At 42.8% G+C, this 21,774-nt stretch overlaps 1 protein-coding gene across 11 annotated transcripts in view; it reads left to right on the top strand.

The window, feature by feature from the left end:
* GNG2 (G protein subunit gamma 2) overlaps positions 1-7,265 on the top strand; it is a 122,684-nt gene extending 115,419 nt beyond the window's left edge. For all 11 annotated transcript variants that reach the window (XM_016926081.4, XM_063792908.1, XM_054666015.2 and 8 more), the window contains one exon: positions 4,023-7,265. In XM_016926081.4, coding sequence (XP_016781570.1) covers positions 4,023-4,151 — 129 coding nt within the window. In that variant the 3' untranslated portion in view covers positions 4,152-7,265. The remainder of the gene's footprint in view (positions 1-4,022) is intronic.
* The last annotated feature ends 14,509 nt before the right edge of the window (positions 7,266-21,774 follow it).

Raw genomic sequence — 21,774 nt, forward strand, 5'->3', positions numbered from 1 at the left:
GAAGTTCACATACCACCCCCCGAATTCGATCTGTGGAACCCTGGGGTAATCCAAATTAATTGCCTTTATTTACAAAGTTATTTTAGTAATCACAAAGAGAGAAGACTGCAGTATGAACTGGGGTAGCTGCAATAGATATAACAGGAAGGGAGCCAAATTTGAGATATCTTTGGAGGAAGAATCAACAGGACAGAAAAGGGAGAGATTTTCTGGAGTTATTGGGGAAATCTTCATGGAAGAAGTAGGCATAGGAATGTAGAAAAAGCTGTGTGCAAAATGTTAGCAGGGGTTGTCAGAAAGCAGAAAGATCTGCTAGGCACACGATTGCTGTGACTCATTATAAGGCAAAGGACAAGGAAGACAGCCACAGGTTAGAAAGGAGGAATGTTCATGAAGATTAAGTCAGGGACATTGAGACTCACAACTCAGTAGCTCAGGAGCTGTGGGACCTGGGGCAAACACTTAATGAAGCCTCCACTTCACATATTTAAGATGAGAATGATAATAGCTTGTGACCCATAATGTTGTTGTAAGGATTAAATAAGATACCGTATGTAAAGTGGTTAGCACAGTTCTGACACATAGCAAGGGCTGATAAATATTAGCAATTATTCTAATTACTGCTGGGATTCTGACACTGTTGGAGCATTGCCCACAGGAGATTGCAATCTTGTTGAGGAAACAAGATAAAACACATAATATATTTTAAGAAGGAAACCATTCAGAATCAAATGTTCAAATATAAAGATATGAGCAGCTCTAAGTTATTAAATTTTCCTAGTATAGTACTTCCTGTATCATAAAAAGATTTTTAATATTCATGCTACATAGTTGTATGTGAGTGTTGCAAACGGGTAGGGATGAACGGTGCTGCTTCTCTTCGTAACAAATGAGTTTTAGATATCACTGATTTACAGTCTCCACTGCCTAACAGCTAAGCTCCTGTTTGGTGTAACAATGACTATCGCTCAAACAAGAAGAAAGAACGAAGAAAAAAAGTGATCTCAATTCAGTCTGAAAGTCTGTCCTTTGTTTTCATGTGGGAGAGCTAAGACATAAACAGGCTGTTTCCTTTCATTTTGTCATAGAAGCATTTCATAAAGAATTTCAATTTCAACCTTTGGAACAAAGCCCACATTCGAGTAGTTTATATGCAGATGGCTGTGGCTTAATGGCAACACATTCGAGTTCAAGTTCTTTTTCTGCTGTGTGCTTTGCTCTATGATATTGAACAACTTATATAATCTGCTGAGCCTCAATTTTTCATCTATAAAAAGAGGATAATAATTCTTACCTCAGGATTACTGTGAAGATCAAAAGAGGAAATTTAACTCAATGTCTGGAACAAAATAAGTATAAAATAAAAATATTTTTATAAGTACTGTAATGTCTATTAAAAAGTGAGACTGATTTTTACATACATATCATGTATTGGGTTGACTAGTGTCCCCTAAAATTTATGCCCACCTGGAATCTTAGAATGTGACCTTACTTGGAAATAGGGTATTTGTAGATGTAATCAAATTAAGAGGAATCATACTGGATTAGGGTAACTCTAACTGGTGAGATGGGAAATTTGGACACACAGAGAGGAGAATGCCACATAAAGACACAGACACTCAGGAGAGAATTCCATGTGAAAATAGAGACAGAGATTGGAGTGATATGTCTATAAGCCAAGGGATACCACAGATTGCCAGCAACCACCAGGCACTAGGAGAGAAGCATGGAACAGATTCTCGCTCAGAGCCTCCAGAAGGGACCAACCATGCTGATGCCTTGATTTCAAACTGCTAGTCTCTAACAGAATAAATTTCTATTGTTTTAAGTTACCCAGTTTGTGATGACTTGTTCAAGACAGCCAGAGGAAACAAATACACAAACCAATACCTATACCTCTTTGTGTCAATTAGGGTTGGCTAGATGTTGTGGTAGTAACAGAAGGTGCCCTACCCTTCATTCTTAGGGGTTTGCAATAGCACAGGCACACTTCTCACTCCTACCACATGTCAATCATAAATCAGCTGCCACTCCACACCATGTCACCTTCATCAGGGATGCTGGCAGATGGAGCAGCCTCTGTCCGGAATGTTGCTTCTATCTGTTCTGTGGCAAAGGGAACAGAGACCCCAAAAATTCAATGGTTTATGGGATGAGAAGAGGAAACTGATTTCTCTACCCAACCAGTAAATCATAAAGTTGAAGTAGCCTTAAGTAACAAAGGCCAGGCACAGTGACTTACACCTGTAATCCCAGGACTCCGGAAGGTGAGGCGGGAGGATGGCTTGAGGTCAGGCGTTCAAGACCAGCGTGGGCAAAATAGCAAGAAAATTTTTGAAAAACCAGCTAGGCATGGTGGCATGCACCTGTAGTCCCAGCTACTCGGGAGGCTGAGGCAGGAGTGACAAAGGTTTAATCAACTCAGCCCTGGGACAAGAAACAAATCAAGGGTATTGCCACTATGCCATTTGTTAAAACCTCTGCATCAATTAAGAGGGTTCCTCATAAATTATTTCAGTTGGACGAAGTGGTATAGAGGAAGGGACATGGCAAACTGTGCATTGGCTCCTAAAGTTTCTGCCCATAATTGATCCACATAAATTCTGCTCACATCTCTCTGGCCAGAGCAAGCTTATGTCACTGGGCAAGTCTGATGTCAACATGTGGGCATGTATGTCCCACTTGTAGGAAGGGGCAGTGACTATCTTTAGTAATAATATAATTCACCCAAATCTTAAATTAGATTATCCTTTCAGTAGTTACTTGAAAGGCGTTCATAGTAGTACAGTGGTGTTGCTTTCATGTGGAAATGTGTTATTTTATGTAAAAAATTTGACCCCAAATGGCATTCCCCAGGTTGATCATTTACCTAGTCCCCAGATGTAGCTATAGATGACTTTTAGTTTATTTCCTGAAACTAAATCCACCCTCTAATGTAGTAAAAATTTCCTCTGGTGAAGATGGTTGAAGGAAGGTACTACAGGGAACTTGTAACAAGCAGCTACAAATATGTTGTAAGAAATGACAGCATCGCCAGAATCAGTGACGGCCTCCCAGTGAAACATCACTAAAGGGCACAATGCTTGGTTAAAGTCACAGGTATAAATTTTAATATATATGAAGTATAAAAATATGTTCTATATAGTGTGTGTATACATAGATATATCTCCTGATGCATCTGCTTAAAAAGGGAAATTGACATGGTTTTAGGCATCCCTAGCACAATTCCTGAAGCAGAGAGTCACGACTACAAAATGATAATAATGGCTAGCCTGTGTGGAAAGCTTGCTATGTGCCAGACACTAAATGATTTACAGGGATTTTTTCATTTAACCCTTGTTACCAGGGCTGGGACTAGGGTGGGGCAATGAGATATCGGAGCACAAAAGTGAAGGAGGGCCGGGCACAGTGGCTCACGTCTGTAATCCCAGCACTTTCGGAAGCCGAGACAGGTGGATCACATGAGTCCAGGAGTTCAAGACCAGCCTGGCCAACGTGGTGAAACCTTGTCTCTACCAAAAGTACAAAAAATTAGCCAGGCACCATGGCACACACCTGTAGTCCCAGCTACTAGGGTGGCTGAGGCAAGATAATTGCTTGAACCCAGGAGGCAGAGGTTGCAGTGAGCCAAGATCAAGCCACTGCACTCCAGCCTGGGCAACAGAGCGAGACTGCATCTCAAAAAAAAAAAAAAAAAAAAAAAAATGAAGGAGACAGCCACCTGCGGGGCTATGGAAGTGCAGGGTTGACACCTGCATGCCCCTGCCAGCGAGTGCCTCCTTCTGTTCTGCACCCTAAGTGCCTCACTCACCTTAACCTAGTCCCAGACTTGCTGGCAACAATCCTGTGAGGTCAGTGTCATCCACTTTCTTCTTTGCAGATGAGGAAGCAGGAGCTTTTAGAGGCTGAGTATCTTGCTTCATGGAGCAAGGATTTGATGCCAGGACATTGGGCTCTAAAGCCTTGGGCCTTGACTGACTGTACCAGACTCCAGTGTTGGTTGTTTTTGTCTCCCTTTCCAGGTGTCCAAGGCAGCTGCAGATTTGATGGCCTACTGTGAAGCACATGCCAAGGAAGACCCCCTCCTGACCCCTGTTCCGGCTTCAGAAAACCCGTTTAGGGAGAAGAAGTTTTTCTGTGCCATCCTTTAAGTCTTTGAGAGGGGCCTGAAGAGCCTCCGGGCTCCTGGGACATTGATGTAGAGTTTTTAGCAAAGTGGGCACCTTTCTAGTCCACGGCATTTGAAGAGAGCGAGGAGAACCATTCTGGAAACTCCAGGCTATGCATGTTTAAAGATCTGGTCCCCTTTATGAGAACGCAAGCCGATCCACATCCTGAGTTAAGAGATCTGATTCTGACGAACTGCCTGGAGGAGGGGAATATATAAAAATAAAATTGGTGTCACTTCTTTTCTGCTATCCCCCAGTCCCCCCCCAAAATCCTCATGTTTCTGCTTCATATTTTAAAAAATAACAATTAAAACAGACAGCTGTACTGAGGTAAGATATGTGTGACCTTCTTGGAATGAATATTGTCTTTAGAATACCCTTTGATAAGCTGAGCTGTCCCGTGTAGATGCAATTCGGTTTAATGGCATTGATGTATAGTCACTGTGCCTTTCTTTTTCTTTCTTCCTTCTCCTCTACCCCTCCTTCCACCCCTCCCCATTAGAGTAGTGTGGAGATAAGGCTGGACTGGTCTATCAGATTGAACTCCAAGAATGATCAAACAAAATGTTTAGGGAGATGTTCCCCGTGGTGTATCCTCATGGTAACAACGACAAAAAATGCCGGCTGTCTGTGTTCTCTTTTCACTATTCCTAACATGTGTACATGATAGCTTTGATTCTGCAAGTAAAAGTAAATCCTGTGTTGTGACTGGTGCTTTCATATATTTGTGACAATTTTTGAGTAATATTGCATGAAAATGTCCCTATGTTACATCCATTCAGAAGTTTTGTTGTTTTACTCTAAAGCTGGGAAAGGAAATGAAAGGGAAAAGACCCTGGAGAGGAAAGAAAATCTCAGTATTTTGAAAATTAAGATTACTTCAGAGCCTTAGCCACACCTAAAATACCTCCTAGTTAATAGTGGTATAAATGCCTCTTCAATACGTTTTCCAGAATCCAAAGCATTTTGGTTTATCCAGGACCCAGGGCAGCACAGCTGTCACCAAGCAGGAGAGTTAAGCATTCACCATGAGCTGGGAAATGCTTTTCCCATGAGTATGAGCAAATTCCCTCTTTCCCTGAATCATGGATATTCTAGATTAAAAGAACATTTTTTGTGCTCTTAACAAGAAAACCATGGCCCTCCTTTGTTCAAGTATCAGAAGAAATAAACCCACAGCTCCAGAGAAGGTGACCATTCTCAGAACTCCAGCTATTCACTCTCCAGGGAGAAGGACCTCAAATCGCCACTCTTTGGGCGGCAGGTGCGGTCCCCACGGCCGGCTCTACCAGGAAGAGTTCTGGCTCTTTTGTCCACTGAGATGGTCTTGGTTTTTCACTTAACAAATTTTTTAATGGAATCTTTGTTTTTGTTCTCCATCTTGTTTGTTAGAGTCTCTCGGCCTTTATTTACAAATTCCTTGCAACTAGAGCGCTCCTTCCCCAAGATATGGTAGTGAGAGTAATTTTTCATTGTAGCTGTAGTCTCCATCAGTAACAGCAGGCCCTGGAAGCCTTGATCACCTTTTCCTGTGTCATTTTCAGTCAAAGAGGGCCTCTCTTACATCTTGTTTGCTTTCAAATCCCCAAATATCATCTCCATCTCCCAATTAATTTTATTCTCTCTTTCCTCTCTATTCGCTTTCTCCTGTTTTTTTTTTTTTAAAAAAAAAGCATGAAAAAGGAAGAGAAAAAGTTTGATATGCCAAGGACAGATTTTGAAACAGACTTGGTAAATGTTTTCCTTAGCTCCTTCATGGGCATGCTGGTGAAAGAATAAATACATCCAATTAAAGCTCATGCTGGGGTCGGGGAGAAGAGGATACTGAAACATTTGTGAAATGTATGAATGCACTTCTGTAACCAGATGCTTCTGTTCTTCTGTTCAAATTGTGGGGTTTTTGTTACAGTTAGGACGCCCATGAAGATTTAGGGGTGAAAAAAACAGCAGAGTATTTATTAAACTACAGCATTGTACAATTAGCTTAGTAACACTATGGAATAAGCTAAAACATATCACAGTTTTTACATGGGCCAAAACACGAATTGAGTATGTGGTCACATGAAAACAAGCATGAATGAATAAAACACTCTTTGGTGGTGACTGAGGCATCATTAGAAGGCCCAGACGATTTCCACTATTCACAGCATTTCCTTTTCTCAGAAGGACTCTTTATATTTCCATGTAAATCTAGATCTTTGGAGCAATTAAGATGGAATTACAATTTCTAGGGAGCATTTTAAGGAAAATGTTTTGGCTTTTTCATAATTTTATGTCTTACAGTATGGAATTATAATACGAAAATCTTTATATGAATTTTGGCTTCTTGGTATTTGTACTTATTCAGGGGAAAAAGTCTTTCGATTACTTATGCCTCTAAAGAGTTTAATTTCTTGAGAAATTCAACAGTCATTTTCACCAGCATAATTTTATCTTAAGGAATAACTAATAGGAAAGGTCAGCTTAATTATTTAAGGCCCTAGTTTCTACATATAATATATTCGATAGTAATGAAAATCTGCCATGGAATTAACTAATAAGTAGTAACAATAAACTTCATATTTAGAATGCAAAGTCTATAAAGAACAATTTTACATGATCCTCAATATCAACTCCAGTTTAAAAAGTGTTATTTTTAAAACATTTGAAACCAAGTACTGTTTAATTTCAATCAGAAGATGCAAATAAATACTTTGATCTATGTCTGATTTTGCTAATAATATTTGAAGGAGATTGCCTACCAAGGACAAAACAATAAATTTAAAAATCAAACGATTTCTCCATACGCTCATAGTCACATATGGAATTTTGAGAAAATAAAGCATGCTGTCTTTAGGAATTTTTATACTTCTTTGTCTTTCTTCCTAAATATTTGCTTCTAGCTGCTCTTGGCAATGATGAATTGTTATGTATGCATTAATGTTTTGCAGCCCAAAAGTTGTTCACATTTTTCCTATATAAGATCTGTGGAGTGTGTGTTTCAAAGAGAGAACTACAGAAATGTTAAAGCAGGAAAACCTGAATGTGATGTGCACATTTTCATCCCACATGGACAATGTATGTGTTTTAATAAATGGAATTTTCGGATTCATTTCATATGCAGTCAATTTCATTGTGAAGGCCACTGATTCTGTGGCCAATCTGAGAAGGATCTGATGGTATGAATGGATGAGGAAATAGGAATCCATTGATTTTCTTTGGGATTTTGTTAATAGAGATGTCCGAAAGAAGAAAAAACTCACTTGACACTCTAAAAGCATTTCTTACTAGGTCTGTACATCTTGGGTACGGCCTTTGGGGACAGAGAAAGGTGGGGGCTGTGAGGAGAGCCCAGGGCTCTGATAGGGTGGAGTATGCAGACAGAGGAGCTGTATTTACACTTTCACTTGCTGCAGGTATGCCACAGTGGGCTTTTTCCCTTATGAAAAATAAAAACTGAACAACAGAAGTGCTGTTCTCTGTAGCTATCTGTGATTTAAAAGGAGTACAGGAGAAGCTAAGTCCTTAGAACTCTAGATGCAGCTGCTCCTTGGAGATCTTCTTAGTCAAGAAAGACTTCTGAATGTTCCTCAGATTATGCCAGTAACAGACCCTGTTAGTAAAGAAGGAAATACTGGATCTCCTGGGACTTGTGCCAGCAACAGCAGCATCTTTAAACCACGGATGAAGGGGGCCACTTGGAGTTTGCACACTAGTGCTCCACTGACATCAGTGTTTCTCAGACTGTGGTCCATGGACCACTTGCTTCAGGAGTATTAATACCTGGAATGCCTCTTTACAAAGCGGATCCTGAGCTACCCACGAACTCAGAATCCCTGGCAGTGACTCAAGAACATGCATTCTGTTACATGCTATAGTCTGAGGACCACTACAGTATTTATGACAGCTAGCTTTTCATACTGCCAAAGGAAAGGCACAAACAACTCATAAATATTCTCGCTCTTCTTCCCACAGCCCCCAGAAGTGGCTGCCTAGGCATGAACATGTAACTGAAGGGTAAGAATCTAGCCAGCAACTAGACATGCTACACTGAGGAAGACGCTGCTGGGCTGTGACTCTGCTCCTGTTTTGTTGAGCCCCTGTGGGAGGACTGCCTCCAGTTCTCATTCTTTAATAAGCTGGTCACATTGTAGATGGCACTTAGAATGACAGAGGGAATTGGAGCTGGGTCAGCTCCAATCCACAAATTGCAAATAATTTGCCAAGGGAAATCCCTTTCCCTTCGGTTCTGCCCCAAATCTACATTTTCTTCTATTTAGAACCAGGAGACTCAGGCAGAATTTATTTTAATGAAGAAGGCCATGGGCTCCTGGGCCTTTCCTCAGCAAGAACTACTGCTGTTTCTCTCTGGAAGTCATAAGAAAAGCCAGGAGCCGGTTATTGCATCTCCACAATGAAGCAACAGAAAGACAGGGCCTGGGGAGCTCAGTCCACACTGTGCTCAAGCATTAGCATGCACTAGAGAACCAGAACTAGGCCCCAGCGCTCCCATGCGACCTTGGGCAAGTCCTTTGACCTCTCCTGCTTTAAAGTGGGTACAAGAATGCCTGATTCATTTATCTCACAAAATGGTTAAAAACAAATGAAAGAGGATGGGCACAGTGCTCACGCTTATAATCCCAGCGGTTTGGAAGGCTGAGGCAGGTGGATCACTTGAGGTCAGAAGTTCAGCCTGGCCAACATGGTGAAACCCTGTCTCTACTAAAAATACAAAAATTAGCCAAGTGTGCTGGTGGGCACCTGTAATCCCAGCTACTTGGGAGGCTAAGGCGTGAGAATTGCTTGAATCGGGGAAGCAGAGGTTGTAGTGAGCCAAGATCACGCCACTGCACTCCAGCCTGGGTGACAGAGCGTGATTCCATCTCAAAAAAAAAAAAAAAAAAAAAAAGAAAGAAAAGAAAAATGAAAGAGGTAAAGGGGCATCACGAAGGCAGAGGTGGTAAAGAACCATTAGACACTACTTGACAGCAACCTTCGAAGAAAGGAAACTGCTAGATAGCTCCTGCTCACCTCTTAACTCACCTCCTTTCTCTCTAGCCCCCAAACGCCCTGGTTGAGACCCTCAGTGTCTCATGTCTGAATTCCCATCACACCAGCTGGTATGGCCATTCTGATGCTCATCTCCTCCCACTTTCACCCAGTTGACCCTGAGTATTCATTAGTCAGGACTTCCTTGATTGCAAGTGACAGAAACCTAATGCCCCAGAATAGGTCCCACTTCAAGCCCAGCTGGATCCAGATGCTTAGAGGATGTCATGGAATGTCCCGGTCATCCCTTGGCTAGGCTATTCTCTGTGCTGGTTTAATTCTCAAACTCTTGCCCCGCAGCATCAAGATGGTGTCAGCAGGCCCAGGTTTATATCTCAACAGTTTAGTGATCAAGGAAGAAAGATAACAACAGCTCTAGCAGAAGCCTCTGGCTATATCCCTGGAACCCTTCCTAAGACACTATTGGCTAGATCTGGTTCCTGTGCTCGCCCACCCCTGGACCTAGGGATAGAGGTAGAGTCACTGGGCCATGTGGGCAGAACAGTGGTTCTAAGGAAATTGAAGTCCTTTTGCTACAGGAGGCAGGATTGAAAGTTAAAGGCAAAAAACAACTGATGCCAACCACATCTTAACAGATTTATTGATGTTACCTCATCTTTCACCATGTTCAGAAACCCAAGGTTCTCTGGTTCATGGTGCTCTTTGTCAACCACATCACATCCAATCTCAACTACCTGGCTCTCAAGGCCCTTGAGAGGCCCCACTTGGTTAATCCCATCTTGCCTTCCAAACCCTCTTTTCCAGTTCATCCTATCTCCTTCAGTGTGCTGTGAGTTCATCCCACTTCCCTGTCTGCTGCTTTTTACATTTTTTTTAGACAGAGTCTCACTCTGTTGCCCAGGTTGGAGAGCAGTGACGTGATCTCAGCTCACTGCAACCTCCACTTCTCGGATTCAAGTGATTCTCCTGCATCAGCCTCCCAAGTAGCTGGGATTACAGGCACCCACCACTATGCCTGGCCAGTTCCCCCTTTTGCTTCTGATGTTACCCCCTCTGGAATGTCATTACACAACTCCTTGAGTAACTAAACTTGCTTTTCTGTCAAGGTTCAGCTTGAATTCCACGAGGTCTATGAATGACTTCAGGAAATATGAACCTTTCTCCTCTCTCCACTCCTGTTGCCCTTGCTGTCAGTATTGTTGAGTATTTGACTGTGTTTGAGGCGTTGTGCTAGGGTAGACGGCATGGAACCTGCCTTCTGGAGCTTGTGGTTTAATGGAGAAAATAGACAAGTGAATAGTCAGTTACCAAAGTGGTCAATTCTAGGACACGGAAGCTAAAGGGAGGGTAGAAGTGATGACCAGCCAGAGGAGGTGATGCTGGAGTTAATCATACTTAAATGAGAATCTTTTTTTTTTTTTTTTTTTTGAGGCAGAGTTTCACTCTTGTTGCCCAGGCTGGAGTGCAGTGGCACAATCTCAGTTCACTGCAACCTCTGCCTCCCGGGTTCAAGGGATTCTCCTGCCTCAGCCTCCTGAGTAGCTGGGATTACAGGTGCCTGCCACCACGCCTGGCTAATTTTTGTATTTTTAGTAGAGATAGGGTTTCACCATGTTGGCCAAGCTGGTCTCGAACTCCTGACCTCAGGTGATCTGCCCACCTCTGCCTCCCAGAATGCTGGGATTACAGTCATGAGCCACCGCGTCCGTCCAAGAATCTTGTCTCTAGGGTAGTGTAACCTTTAGGAAGTAGACAACAATAGGTGGATGGGCTTCTCTTTAATCTTTCCCTCATTGTAGGGCAGCTGAGAATGAAGCTCTCCCCTGCAAAGGGGTGGGCAATTGGCTCTGCACACAAAACAATGGGCCAAAGCTGAGTGGAGGTCGTCACCTCTCCCCCTCCAACCTCTACTGGCTCCATGTCTTCACAACATCATGGGGACATTGTCTTCAGCCAGCAGCCCTTTGGCCTGGGTGATACCACCATGCGCCAACCTGGAAGTCAGATCTCGTGGGCTTCAGGCCCAGGGGCTGCAGGAAATACATTGCTGGCTGCATCACCTTAATTTTAGCCCCAGGGGAAGGGGCCCTTCCACTATCTACTGGGAACACTATCTCTAATTGCCCTTCCCTGTGTGTGCATTTGGCGATTTACATTTAGATATAAATTAACTACAACTTTCAATAAAATTAAAAATTCGGTTCCTCAGCTGAACCAGCCATGTTTTAAGTGCCCAAAGCCACATGCAGCTAATGGCTATTGTCTTTGGACAGCACAGATATAGAACAATTCCATCACCGTGGAAGGTTCTATTAGACAGCGCTGCTCTAGCATAATGGCAACCTTTTTTCCATCACAAACAACTGACAGAATATGCCTTCTCCTTGAGCCCAAATTTTGACAAAACATCAAAATGAGGGTGAGAAAGTAAAAGTAGTGTAATGACCCCTAATAATCACAACAATTGGCCATTGGTCATGGTAAATCATCATACAGGCTGTGGCATAGAAGAGATAGACTGCAGATTACATGTCATTCTTGGAACCCTCTAAGTCATATATTTACTCATCTCTCTCACTCATGAACATACAATGATAATAATCATAATGATCACAACAGCAGCCTCAACAATAAAGTGAACGCTTACTTAGTACTTACCTTTGAGCGAGGCACAATGCTAGACATTTTATAGACAGCACTTCATCTAATTTTCACACTAACTCTAGGACACAGTCATTATTTATCTCTTGTAGCAGATAGCTTTGCGCCTCATGACACATCCACGATCCACTGCTGATTTCAGCCACAGCTGCAGTGGAGAGTTCTCTGCAAGCTCATTCTTCCCAGTGAAAATTGGTGCCCCTGGGGCAATCCTCAGCCAATGAGGGACGAGTCTGGAGAAAAGTCTCAGGCTCCCACCCTTTCAGAGGGACATCTCTGGATGCATTTTATATGATTTCTCTGAGCATCCCTAAGAGGATGCTCAGTCCTCAATCAGCCACAACAGTAACCAGCCCAATAATATGCCATATTGTTTTTCTCACTTAAATCTGCCTCATTTTCTCTCTTCCTACATTGCTTCTTTCTGGGATCACCCTCAACACTACCTTTAATAAACTACCTGCATCCAGGTCCTTGACTCAGGCTCTGCTTTGCAGGGATCTCAAAGTAACTCACCCCTACTTTATAGATGAGGAATTTAGGGTTTAGAACGGTTGACATTTCTCTAAATTCCCATTGCCATGAAGTGGCAGACCAAGGATATAAACCTAGGTTTGTCCCGATTGCAAAGATTTAATTCTTAACTATTATCTTATGGTGTAAATTGGAATGTAAGTACATAAAAGGGAGGTGATAATAAAAGCTCTGAGTCTGTTCTTATTTGTGGAATAAGCGGATTATTTATAAACTTCAAATCTCTGAGTTACTTCTCTAAAAGGAAGAAATCAGTGAGCTCATGTCAATATTTACCTTTTCTTCACAGTGGTCATTTGGTACCTAGAAATTATCAGCAGTAGCTTCCAGGTTCACCTTGCACTGAAAATATTTCCTGGTATCAAGGAGCCTGTGCAAGGAAGAACAAGAAGAGTGATTCTAACAGGGAAGGCACAGAGTGTTTTTTTTTCTTCAGGACTTTCAGGAAGGAAAACTCTCTTCCTTTACTGACTACTCTTCCAATACCTGCTTCTCTGTCATCTCAGAGCCCAGTGACCCTCCAAGGGTCAGAAGCAGGGTCATCTGAGTAAGAGTAGAAGCTTCCAGAGACTTCACTCTCCAAGCCGTGATTTGAGAAAAGGATCAAGAAAGAATTCTAGGACAAAGGCCCTTGCAAATACAGTTTCAAGGACTCACTCAGAGCTTCCTTGGGAAAAAAGAATGGAGCTTATCTCCTTCCCCCACCGTCAATCTATTTCCTGTCCCTACTCCAGGGATATATGAGTCCCACTCAAGCTTGTAACACAGAATCCCAGCACAGATCAACAGATGCTGCTACACATGCACATACTTGCGTATGTGCGCGCCCAAGGAAAGGCTGTTCCGGAATGCTTAGGAGAGCCAATTGTCACTCTAAGAAGGGACCAGCATGATGTACTGGCATGCCCATCATCAAAAAATCACTACTCCCACCTCTAGGTCATCTTGGTTTACTTTATAACAGCAGTTCTCAAAGAGTGTACCAGTAACTCTTGAGGGGCCTTGAGCCGCTTTCAGGGAATCTGCAAGGTCAAAACTATTTTCATAATATTATTATGATGTTATTTGCCTTTTTTACTTGCCTTCTTTCATGAACATAATTGGATATTTTAGAGCCTACATATTGACGTCACAACAAATTGAATGCAAATGCACATACAAGAATCTGTCTTCTCTTAAGCCAGACAATAAAGCAATTTGCAGAAATGTAAAACAATGCCACTGTTCCCACTGTATATTTTCTTGTTTTGAAAAATATAGTTATTTGTCATAAGAATATGTTATTTATGTTACCATGTAATGGGCTTGTTATTGTTATTTTCAATGAATTAATACTTTTTTTTTTTTTGAGATGGAGTCTTACTCTGTTGCCCAGGCTGGAGTGCAGTGGCATGATCTCAGCTCAGTGCAACCTCTGCCTCCCGGGTTCAAGCAATTCTGCCTCAGCCTCCTGCGTAACTGGGATTACAGGCACAGGCCACCATGCCCAGCTTATTTTGAATTTTTTTAGTAGAGACAGGGTTTTGCCATGTTGGCCAGGCTGGTCTCGAACTCCTGACCTTGTGATCCACCCACCCCAGCCTCCCAAAGTGCTGGGATTATAGGCGTGAGCCACCATGCCCAGCCTCATAAATACATATTTTTTAAATTTTCTCAGTTTTAATTCTAATATGGCAAATAACAAGAGCTACAACCCACATAAGCCAAAGCCCTGATAATTTTAGGAGGTCCTCAATAATTTTCAAAAGTGTAGAAGTCCCTAGACCATGAAGTTTGAGAACTGCTGTCTTATAGAATGCCTTTTAGTTCCACTCCCTACTTTGCAGATGGGAAAATTGAAGTGCCATTCAAAATTATATAGAAATGTAGTGGCAGAGTCATGAGTAGAACGTAAATGGAAAGAGGAGATGATTCAAAAAGGCAACATAGAAGTGTTTTAGGTCATTCCCTAGGACCACGTTCGAATGTTTTCTAGGAAAACGTCCCTGAATTCAATTTCATAATTAAACAGCATATTGAAAGACAATTTTCCACAAAAACAAAAGTGAAATCAGGACTCTCACATAGGTATTAAATGAACACATGTCAAAGATTTTCTCTAACTCATTATTAATAAGGAAACAAGGCAGATGTTACCACTGGCCAAAGCAAAAATAAATAAAAGAGATTTAAAGATCAGGAATACCGAAATGAATTTGCAAATGGGTGCAAAATTGGCCTCTTTCACAAAGGAGGAGACAAGTCAGTTAGGCCTCCACTAGACATGATTCAGTTGCATGTCTAAAACAAGGATTCTTTTGCATTGCTATCAGTTATCTACAATTTACAGTTACGAAATAGCTCAAAGGCAAGGAAAGGCACTGAGCTCCCACAGAATCAGAATTAGATAATTCCGAGCCAAGTGCTGAGGCTCCTGCCTGTAGTCCGAGCTACTCAGGAGGCTGAGGCAGGAAGATCGGGCTGAGGCAGGAGGATCGCTTGAGCCCAGCCCAGCCTGGGAAACATAGCAAGACCCTGTTTCTAAAAACAAAAAAGAGAAAGAAAAAAAGAATTAGATAACTTGGAAGAGTAATACTGTAAACAATGCATTGTTTTCTATTGAAGTACCGGTTTTTCCTTACAATTGAGACCACTTCAGGTGCCAGGCACTGAGTTAAGCTAAGTAATTCAGAAAAAAGAAGAACTTAGTTTGTATCCTGTTCTCCAAGATCTTACAATCCATTCCTATTACATCCCATCACTAACACTAAAGAGCACCTCTTTCTCACAGAAAGTCGTGGCATTTCTTAGGGCTTATCTCTATCTGTTGGGTAATAAAAGCTAACATCAATTTAGTGCCTACCGTGTTTTGGCTCTTAACACCCTCCCAAAAGCCCTATCAGGTAATAATACCCCCTCACATTACAGAATAGGAAACAGAAGCTAGAGAGTTAAGTCCCATGTCCAAAATCTCAACCAGTAAGGTTGTTTTGAGGGCCCAAACCTCAGAAGATCCAGCTCCACCTTCACGCTCTCCCTTAATCTGGTGCGAAGTCAGCAAAGGGACTCCTCGTTGGCAAGAAATGCATGATGCAGTTAGTATTCACACCAGAAAGAGCAGTCATTTTGACCCTTGAGAATCATGTGTTTTTATTAAACCCCTTAACTCAGTCAGAATTTTTAACAGCACTTTGCTTAGTAATAGACACGGTAGGACCTGAAAGAGATGTTTTGGTTCCTTCATCTTTCTTGGTGGATAACTATTTCTAGACGGTCTAGGAAGAAGAATTTATAAAGGTATTCTCTCAGAGAGACATGGGCATTACAGATGGAGTTGAGAAGTTGTGCCGAGGGTTGGCTCAGAGCAGGAACTGGCAAACCACAGCCTATGGGCAAAATTTGGCTGGTTTTTAGATGGCCTATTAGCTAATAATGGTTTTACTGTTTTAATCATGGAAAATTATTTAAAAATATTTTGTGACATGAAAATTATATGAAATTCAAATTTCAGTGTCTATAAATTTTCATTAGAATACAGTCACACCCATTAGTTTCACGTTTTCTGTGCCTGCTTTTAAGCTACAAGGTTCATGCCCCAAGATAGCTTTCTAAAACAGATTTGGAAACCAGGGTGATGTTACAATTGGTCAAAGCAAAAATTTAAAAAGAGACATTTAAAGATCAGGAATACTGAAATGAATTTCCAAATGGATGCAAAACTGGCTTCTTTACTGAAGGGCAGACAAGTCAGTTGAGCTTCCACTAGACAGGATTCAGTTGCATGTCTAAAACAAGAATTCTGTTCCATTGCTATCAGTTATCTACAATTTACAGTTACAAAATAGCTCAAAGGCAAGGAAAGGCACTGAGTTCCCACAGAATCAGAATGAGATAACTCAGAGCCAAGTGCAATGGCACGTCTGCAGTTCCAGCTACTCAGCCAAATAGTTCTTCTATTTGCAAGATTGTCATAGATACTGTATGGCCTACAAAAGTGAAAATATCTATTATCTGGCCTTCTACAGAAAAAGTTTGCCAATTCTGGCTTAGAGTGACCTTCTGTTTCAGAATAATTTCTCAGAAACACCAGAGTAAGTGGTTCAGAACGACTTCAAGATGGCATGTCCTAAAGGCCACAGGGCTCAGAATTACTGGGGGAAATTCTGTTATTTCAGGAGACTTGGTAAAAAGGCCAAACCCCACTAGAGGCTTGAAGTCCTAGCCTGAATACCACTTTGGGAAGGTTCTCCGCTGGGTTTCCCGCAGTAGGCACCGCTATCACTCCATGGCTGTTCTGGTTCATGTTCTGTGGAAGTCCACTTGCCTTTACCATTCATTACAATAATTACAGCTAAGTGGTGCCTCCTGTGTGGAATTTGCCATCCCTGACCGGAAGAATCTTGCACATCGTTCTTCTTTCTCAAGAGCGCCCTCTGCTGGTCAGTTCTCAGAAGGCGCCACATCATCGCGTCTTTCGTCTGCAGATGCTCTTTGCAGCCAGAAGCCGAAGGTCATTTTGATCTAGAGACAAAAGCGTTTTGGCTATTGTCTCCATGGCTGTTCGAATTTTCATTCGAGTACATAGGCATTATTGCGTCAAGATGTAGAACTTCTTCACTGTAGAAGACGCTGAGAGAACAAAACTCCCTTTGAATGCAAACCTATGAATGCAAAGTAATAATCCCTTAGGTAAGCAGGAAAGGCCTAGGTAAGCAATGCCCTGCTGCATGCTCGCTCCCCAAATTACTTGATAATAAGGCAAAGCTGAGTGCATAGTTTCCACCATAAGGAAGTCTCAATAGAAGGAAAACAAGGTCTTATTTATGAAGACTCTGACGTCTGGTTTAAGGGAGATCTTTTAATGTAGGAGAGGGAGGTTGGATTAGAATTGGGTAAGGATTGTGACATAATAGTTTAGGATTGGTGGACACATCAAGGGAATGTGAATCTAGGAATGTAAACTGTCTGTTGATGACTTGAGACTTTCCAGAAAGTTCTCCCGTGAGGCATAAAGATTTGCAACTTGGCTCTTCCAGGGCAAGAGTCTCTGGACTAGTAAAGTTATGGTCTTCAATGTGATGAAATAGTAAATAGCTGGTTAGGGTTCTCAGCCTCATAAGATGGTGAATGTCATCTAGGAGGCCAATTGTGAATAGGATGTGAGCGTAGCCATTGCCCTGTTGACTTAGTACAAAATGTTGGGCCCGCTCTGGGCTTCCAGCTTTGTTAGGGGTGACTGGAAGTGTGTTTATACCTCTTTCAGAGTGTTTATACCTCTTCCAGTATGTTTGGACATGGCAGCTCTGCAGCTATAAGGTAGCCCACTAGGAAAAGGGATGATCTTTCTAGGCTGCTACGATACTGGTTTGACATGAGCATCTATGTTAGGCTGGAAGGTGCAAAGGTGAATGAGAGACAGACCCTTGGGATCCTGCCCCAGCTGGGGAGGAGCTCTGCAGAGGCCCACATTGAAAAGCTACTGAAGGTGCACAGTGGACAGTGCCCAGGCTTGGTTGGATGTGGGGAAAAGTCAGGGAAACCTGCACATGGTTGAAGTCAAAACTGAGATTCAAAGGGTGATGGGAACTCACTAGGCTGGGAAAGGATCAAGGGAAATGCAAGAGAACAAGGAGGTTTATTGTGGAGGGTGAAATATTGACTTTTAGCCATGCTGGCTGTGAGGTAGAGAATGGGGCTAGCCCAAGAAATGCAAAATTGGAGCTTCTCTGAGAGGTGGGGATTGAACAAGTGGGTTTACACTTATGTTTAGGCAGGGAGAAAGAGGAAGGCATGGAAAATCCCTGGAAAAGCTAAAATAACCAAAGGAAAGAGCATAAATCAAGAGTAGAGATACACACCCCCTAGGGAAAACTGTGATGCTTATGCTGCAGCATCAGTGGTTGATGAAAGCTGGCCAGCTTCAATGTTCCTATGCTTCTCTCTCTAGGGCCAGAGATTGTAAGAGGAGGCAGAAAACTATCTTGGGACATGAGCGTGTCCCAATATCTCGGGGCCACCTGCCCAGTGGAGAGGGCCATGGACAACACAGAGGAATGTGCTTGAGAAAGGAAGGAAAAGAACTCCCCCACCTCACAGAGTAGGACCGAGGAGGACAGAGAAGGTAATTAGTTTTTGTGGAACAGAGGATTTGGCCTATTTCTTACTCCGAATTTAGTCAACTCGATGCCCGAAAGGTTGGGAAACAGGAGTGGAAAAGAAATTGTTCCAAATGAAGGCTGCCTCTCGGGGGATCCTGCTGTGCAGGCGGCAGAAGCAGGGGTGTGCCTGGGCTGTTGCTAAGGTCTCAGGGGTTGAGCAGAAACAAATGAATGGTCCTGAAGGGAGGAAGGACAGAGCAGTGGCCCAGGAATGGGCCCAAGTTAGGAATTCATGTGTAGAAGTCAGCACAAGGAAACCCACAAAGTTCTCTGCGACAGCTGTTCTCAATCCTGAGCACATCAGAGTCACCTGTAGGGCTTGTTAAAACACAGATTGCTGGCCCAACCCTACGGCTTCAGATTCAGTAAGCCTGGGCTGGGGCTGGAGAATGTGCAATTCTAACAAGTTTCAGGTGATGCTGTTGCTGCCACTCAAGGGACCAGCATTGAGAACCATTGGTCTATGAGATCCCCAAAAGGAGTTGCTATGGTTTGAACATCCTCCAGAAGTTCATGTGTTGAAAACATGGTCTCCAATGCTGCAGTGCAGAGAGGTGGGTCCATGTTTGCCATCCGTTAGGTAAGCAGATGAGGCTGAGCTGCCCAGCTTCACAGGCCACACTGTGGCAGAGGATCAGTGTCCCCCGGGCTCCTGAGGTGATGGAGCTCTTGTCACTTGGATAGTGTGGGAGCAGTGGGACTTTCCTGTATGACTAAGAGCAGTACAGCCCTGACACAGAGAACCTGTAAACCTGTGCACCAAGAACCAAAGAGTGGATAGAGATGAAAATGGCCCAGGGGACACCAATGTGGGTCTACAAGGACATGGAAGTGATCTGCTAACTACCACTCATTCCTTGGCAAGTCAGAAGTACCCCCAAATTTAGGCACAACTCCTGAAAAAGGAGATGATAATGGATTCATCACAGATTGACGGTGATTTAACTTATAAATTGTGTGGAAAAGAAGTTCAAATCAGAAATTAGGTTCCCATGTGTGGTCTGTTTTGTATTACTTCCTTTAGCAATGCCTGGAATGAATGAACAGCCTAGGACAGACTTTACTTCCCAGGGTGCTATCAAAGACTGCCCATCTCCAGGAGATCCATACTTTTTTTAAAAACCAAATTCCAACTATTTCCCAACTGTGAGGAAAGGGTGTGAAAATGGCAGCAGCTTTAGAAACATACTCCACTGAGCTCTAAAGTCTGAGGCTGCCAGAAAGTTGGGCTCATTGGGGAAATAGCTCAAACCCTCATTAACAATCTAAATTATTTATTCCTACCTAGTCATTAGTGGGACCAATGAGGTCAGGTCTCAGGTTCCACCAATGCTACTAGGGAAACTCTACGTGATTACAGCTGGAAAGGGAAGGATGACAGAGATTTCTTTTCCCTAGCATTTGCTAACACCCACACCCAGCACTGAATATTAGATACCGAGCACTAAATTCCCAGGAGGCTGCTGCTCTTACTCGCCAACGCTAAAGTAGGAATGACCCAGCAAACATGAGAAATAAAGAGAAACAAGGTGTTCAAGTAGAAATGGGTATAAAGAGCAAAAGTTTTCCCTTTATTATCAAACCTCAATATAGTAGCATATTTACAATATTTTCCAGGGAGCTTTTTAAAAGAAAAGATGTATAAAGAAACTATTGTGCTTTTTCTGAGCCTAGGACAGGAATTGAGGCCAGAATCTCACTGGAAAATTGAAAAATCTCTTTGAATTAAAAGAGTCACAGTGGTGGAGCTGGGAAGTATATGTCTTGTCTGCTAGCAGCTATATTCCTCCCTTTCTTTCTCATGCACTTTTTCTCTCAGGCTTAGAATTTATTTTTCTATAATTGAAAAATGATCCATGCGGCTGTTCAGCTCTTCCAGCAATGCTGAGTTGTAAACGGGAGGTACGAAGGTGAATAGTTCATACGGATGAGTCTCAATCACCCACAATAATGGCTGAAAAGAGAGTAAAGTGCAATTTGCAAAGGATAATCCCCCCAATCCATTATGCTACACCAGACAATGCAACAGCTTCTGACATTCACCGTTCCCACTCACCTCACCACTGCAATGGCTTCCTAAACTGGTCTCCCAGCTTCTCACTCTCCACCAGCTCCATTGTATTCTCCACACAGTACCCAGAAAGATCTTACAACCCAAGCCACAGCTTGTCACTCCTGCTTAAAACCTTCAGTGGCTTTCTGATGCACATGGAATAAAGTCCATACTCCACACCATGGCCTCCCTCCTCACTTAACACCAGTACACCCAACCCCCGGCTCACCACCCTCCTACCTCCCTGATCTTCCTTCAGTTTCACAGAAGCAAACCCTTGCTGACAAGGGGCCTTTTTGCTCATGCTTTTGTTCATGCTCTGCCCTTTCCCCATTGGGAAATCCGGTAATAGCTCATATTTGATAGCTGGCTTAGATGTAACCTCCTCCATGAGGCCTCCTCTGACCACCCTATCTAACGTAGGTCCCTTTCTGTTTACCTCCATCTCCTTTGCCTTGCTGTTTCCTGCCTCCCTGTTGGGCTGTAACCTCCATGAAGGGGAGGATCATGTCTGTCTTCATCATTATATCCTGAGTGTCCACGATGGTACATAGCACATGCTGAATGAATGAATGAATGTATGTTCTCCACCCTCGCTCTTTACCCAGGTCTGACATCCTCCTTAACTGACTCATTGTGAGCTACCTAGGCCTTTAGATGTTGATATAGTTTGGATGTTGTCCCCGCCCAAGTTTCACGTTGAATTGTAATCCTCAATGTTGGAGGTGGGGTCTGATAGGAGGCCACTGAATCATGAGGGCAAATTTCTCATGGATGCTTTAGCACCATCCCCTTGGTACCGTCCTCATGACAGTGGAGTGAGTTCTCACGAGATCAGGTCATTTAAGTATGTTCCACCTCCCCACTCTCTCTCTTTCTTGCTCCTGTTCTGGCCATGGGACACGCCTGCTCCCACTTCCCCTTCTGCCATGATTGTAAGTTTCCTGAGGCCTCTCCAGAAGCCTAGCAGATGCCAGCACCATGCTTCCTGTACATGCAGAACCGTGAGCTAATTAAACCTTCTTTTTTTATAAATTACCCAATCTCAACTATTTTTATAGCAATGTCTGAGTGGCCCAATACGTATGTCATGAACACACAATAGTTGTGTCAGACTTTGAAGTAGAAGATAGAATATCTTGTATTCTTCATCAAAAGAGACTTTTACTTAAAATGTTCACAGGTCTGAGAGCCATGGCAGGATCAGGGCAAATCTGTAGGAGTTCACCAT

The sequence above is a fragment of the Pan troglodytes genome, chromosome 15 (assembly GCF_028858775.2).
Source record: "Pan troglodytes isolate AG18354 chromosome 15, NHGRI_mPanTro3-v2.0_pri, whole genome shotgun sequence".
NCBI classification, from domain to species: Eukaryota; Metazoa; Chordata; class Mammalia; order Primates; family Hominidae; genus Pan; species Pan troglodytes.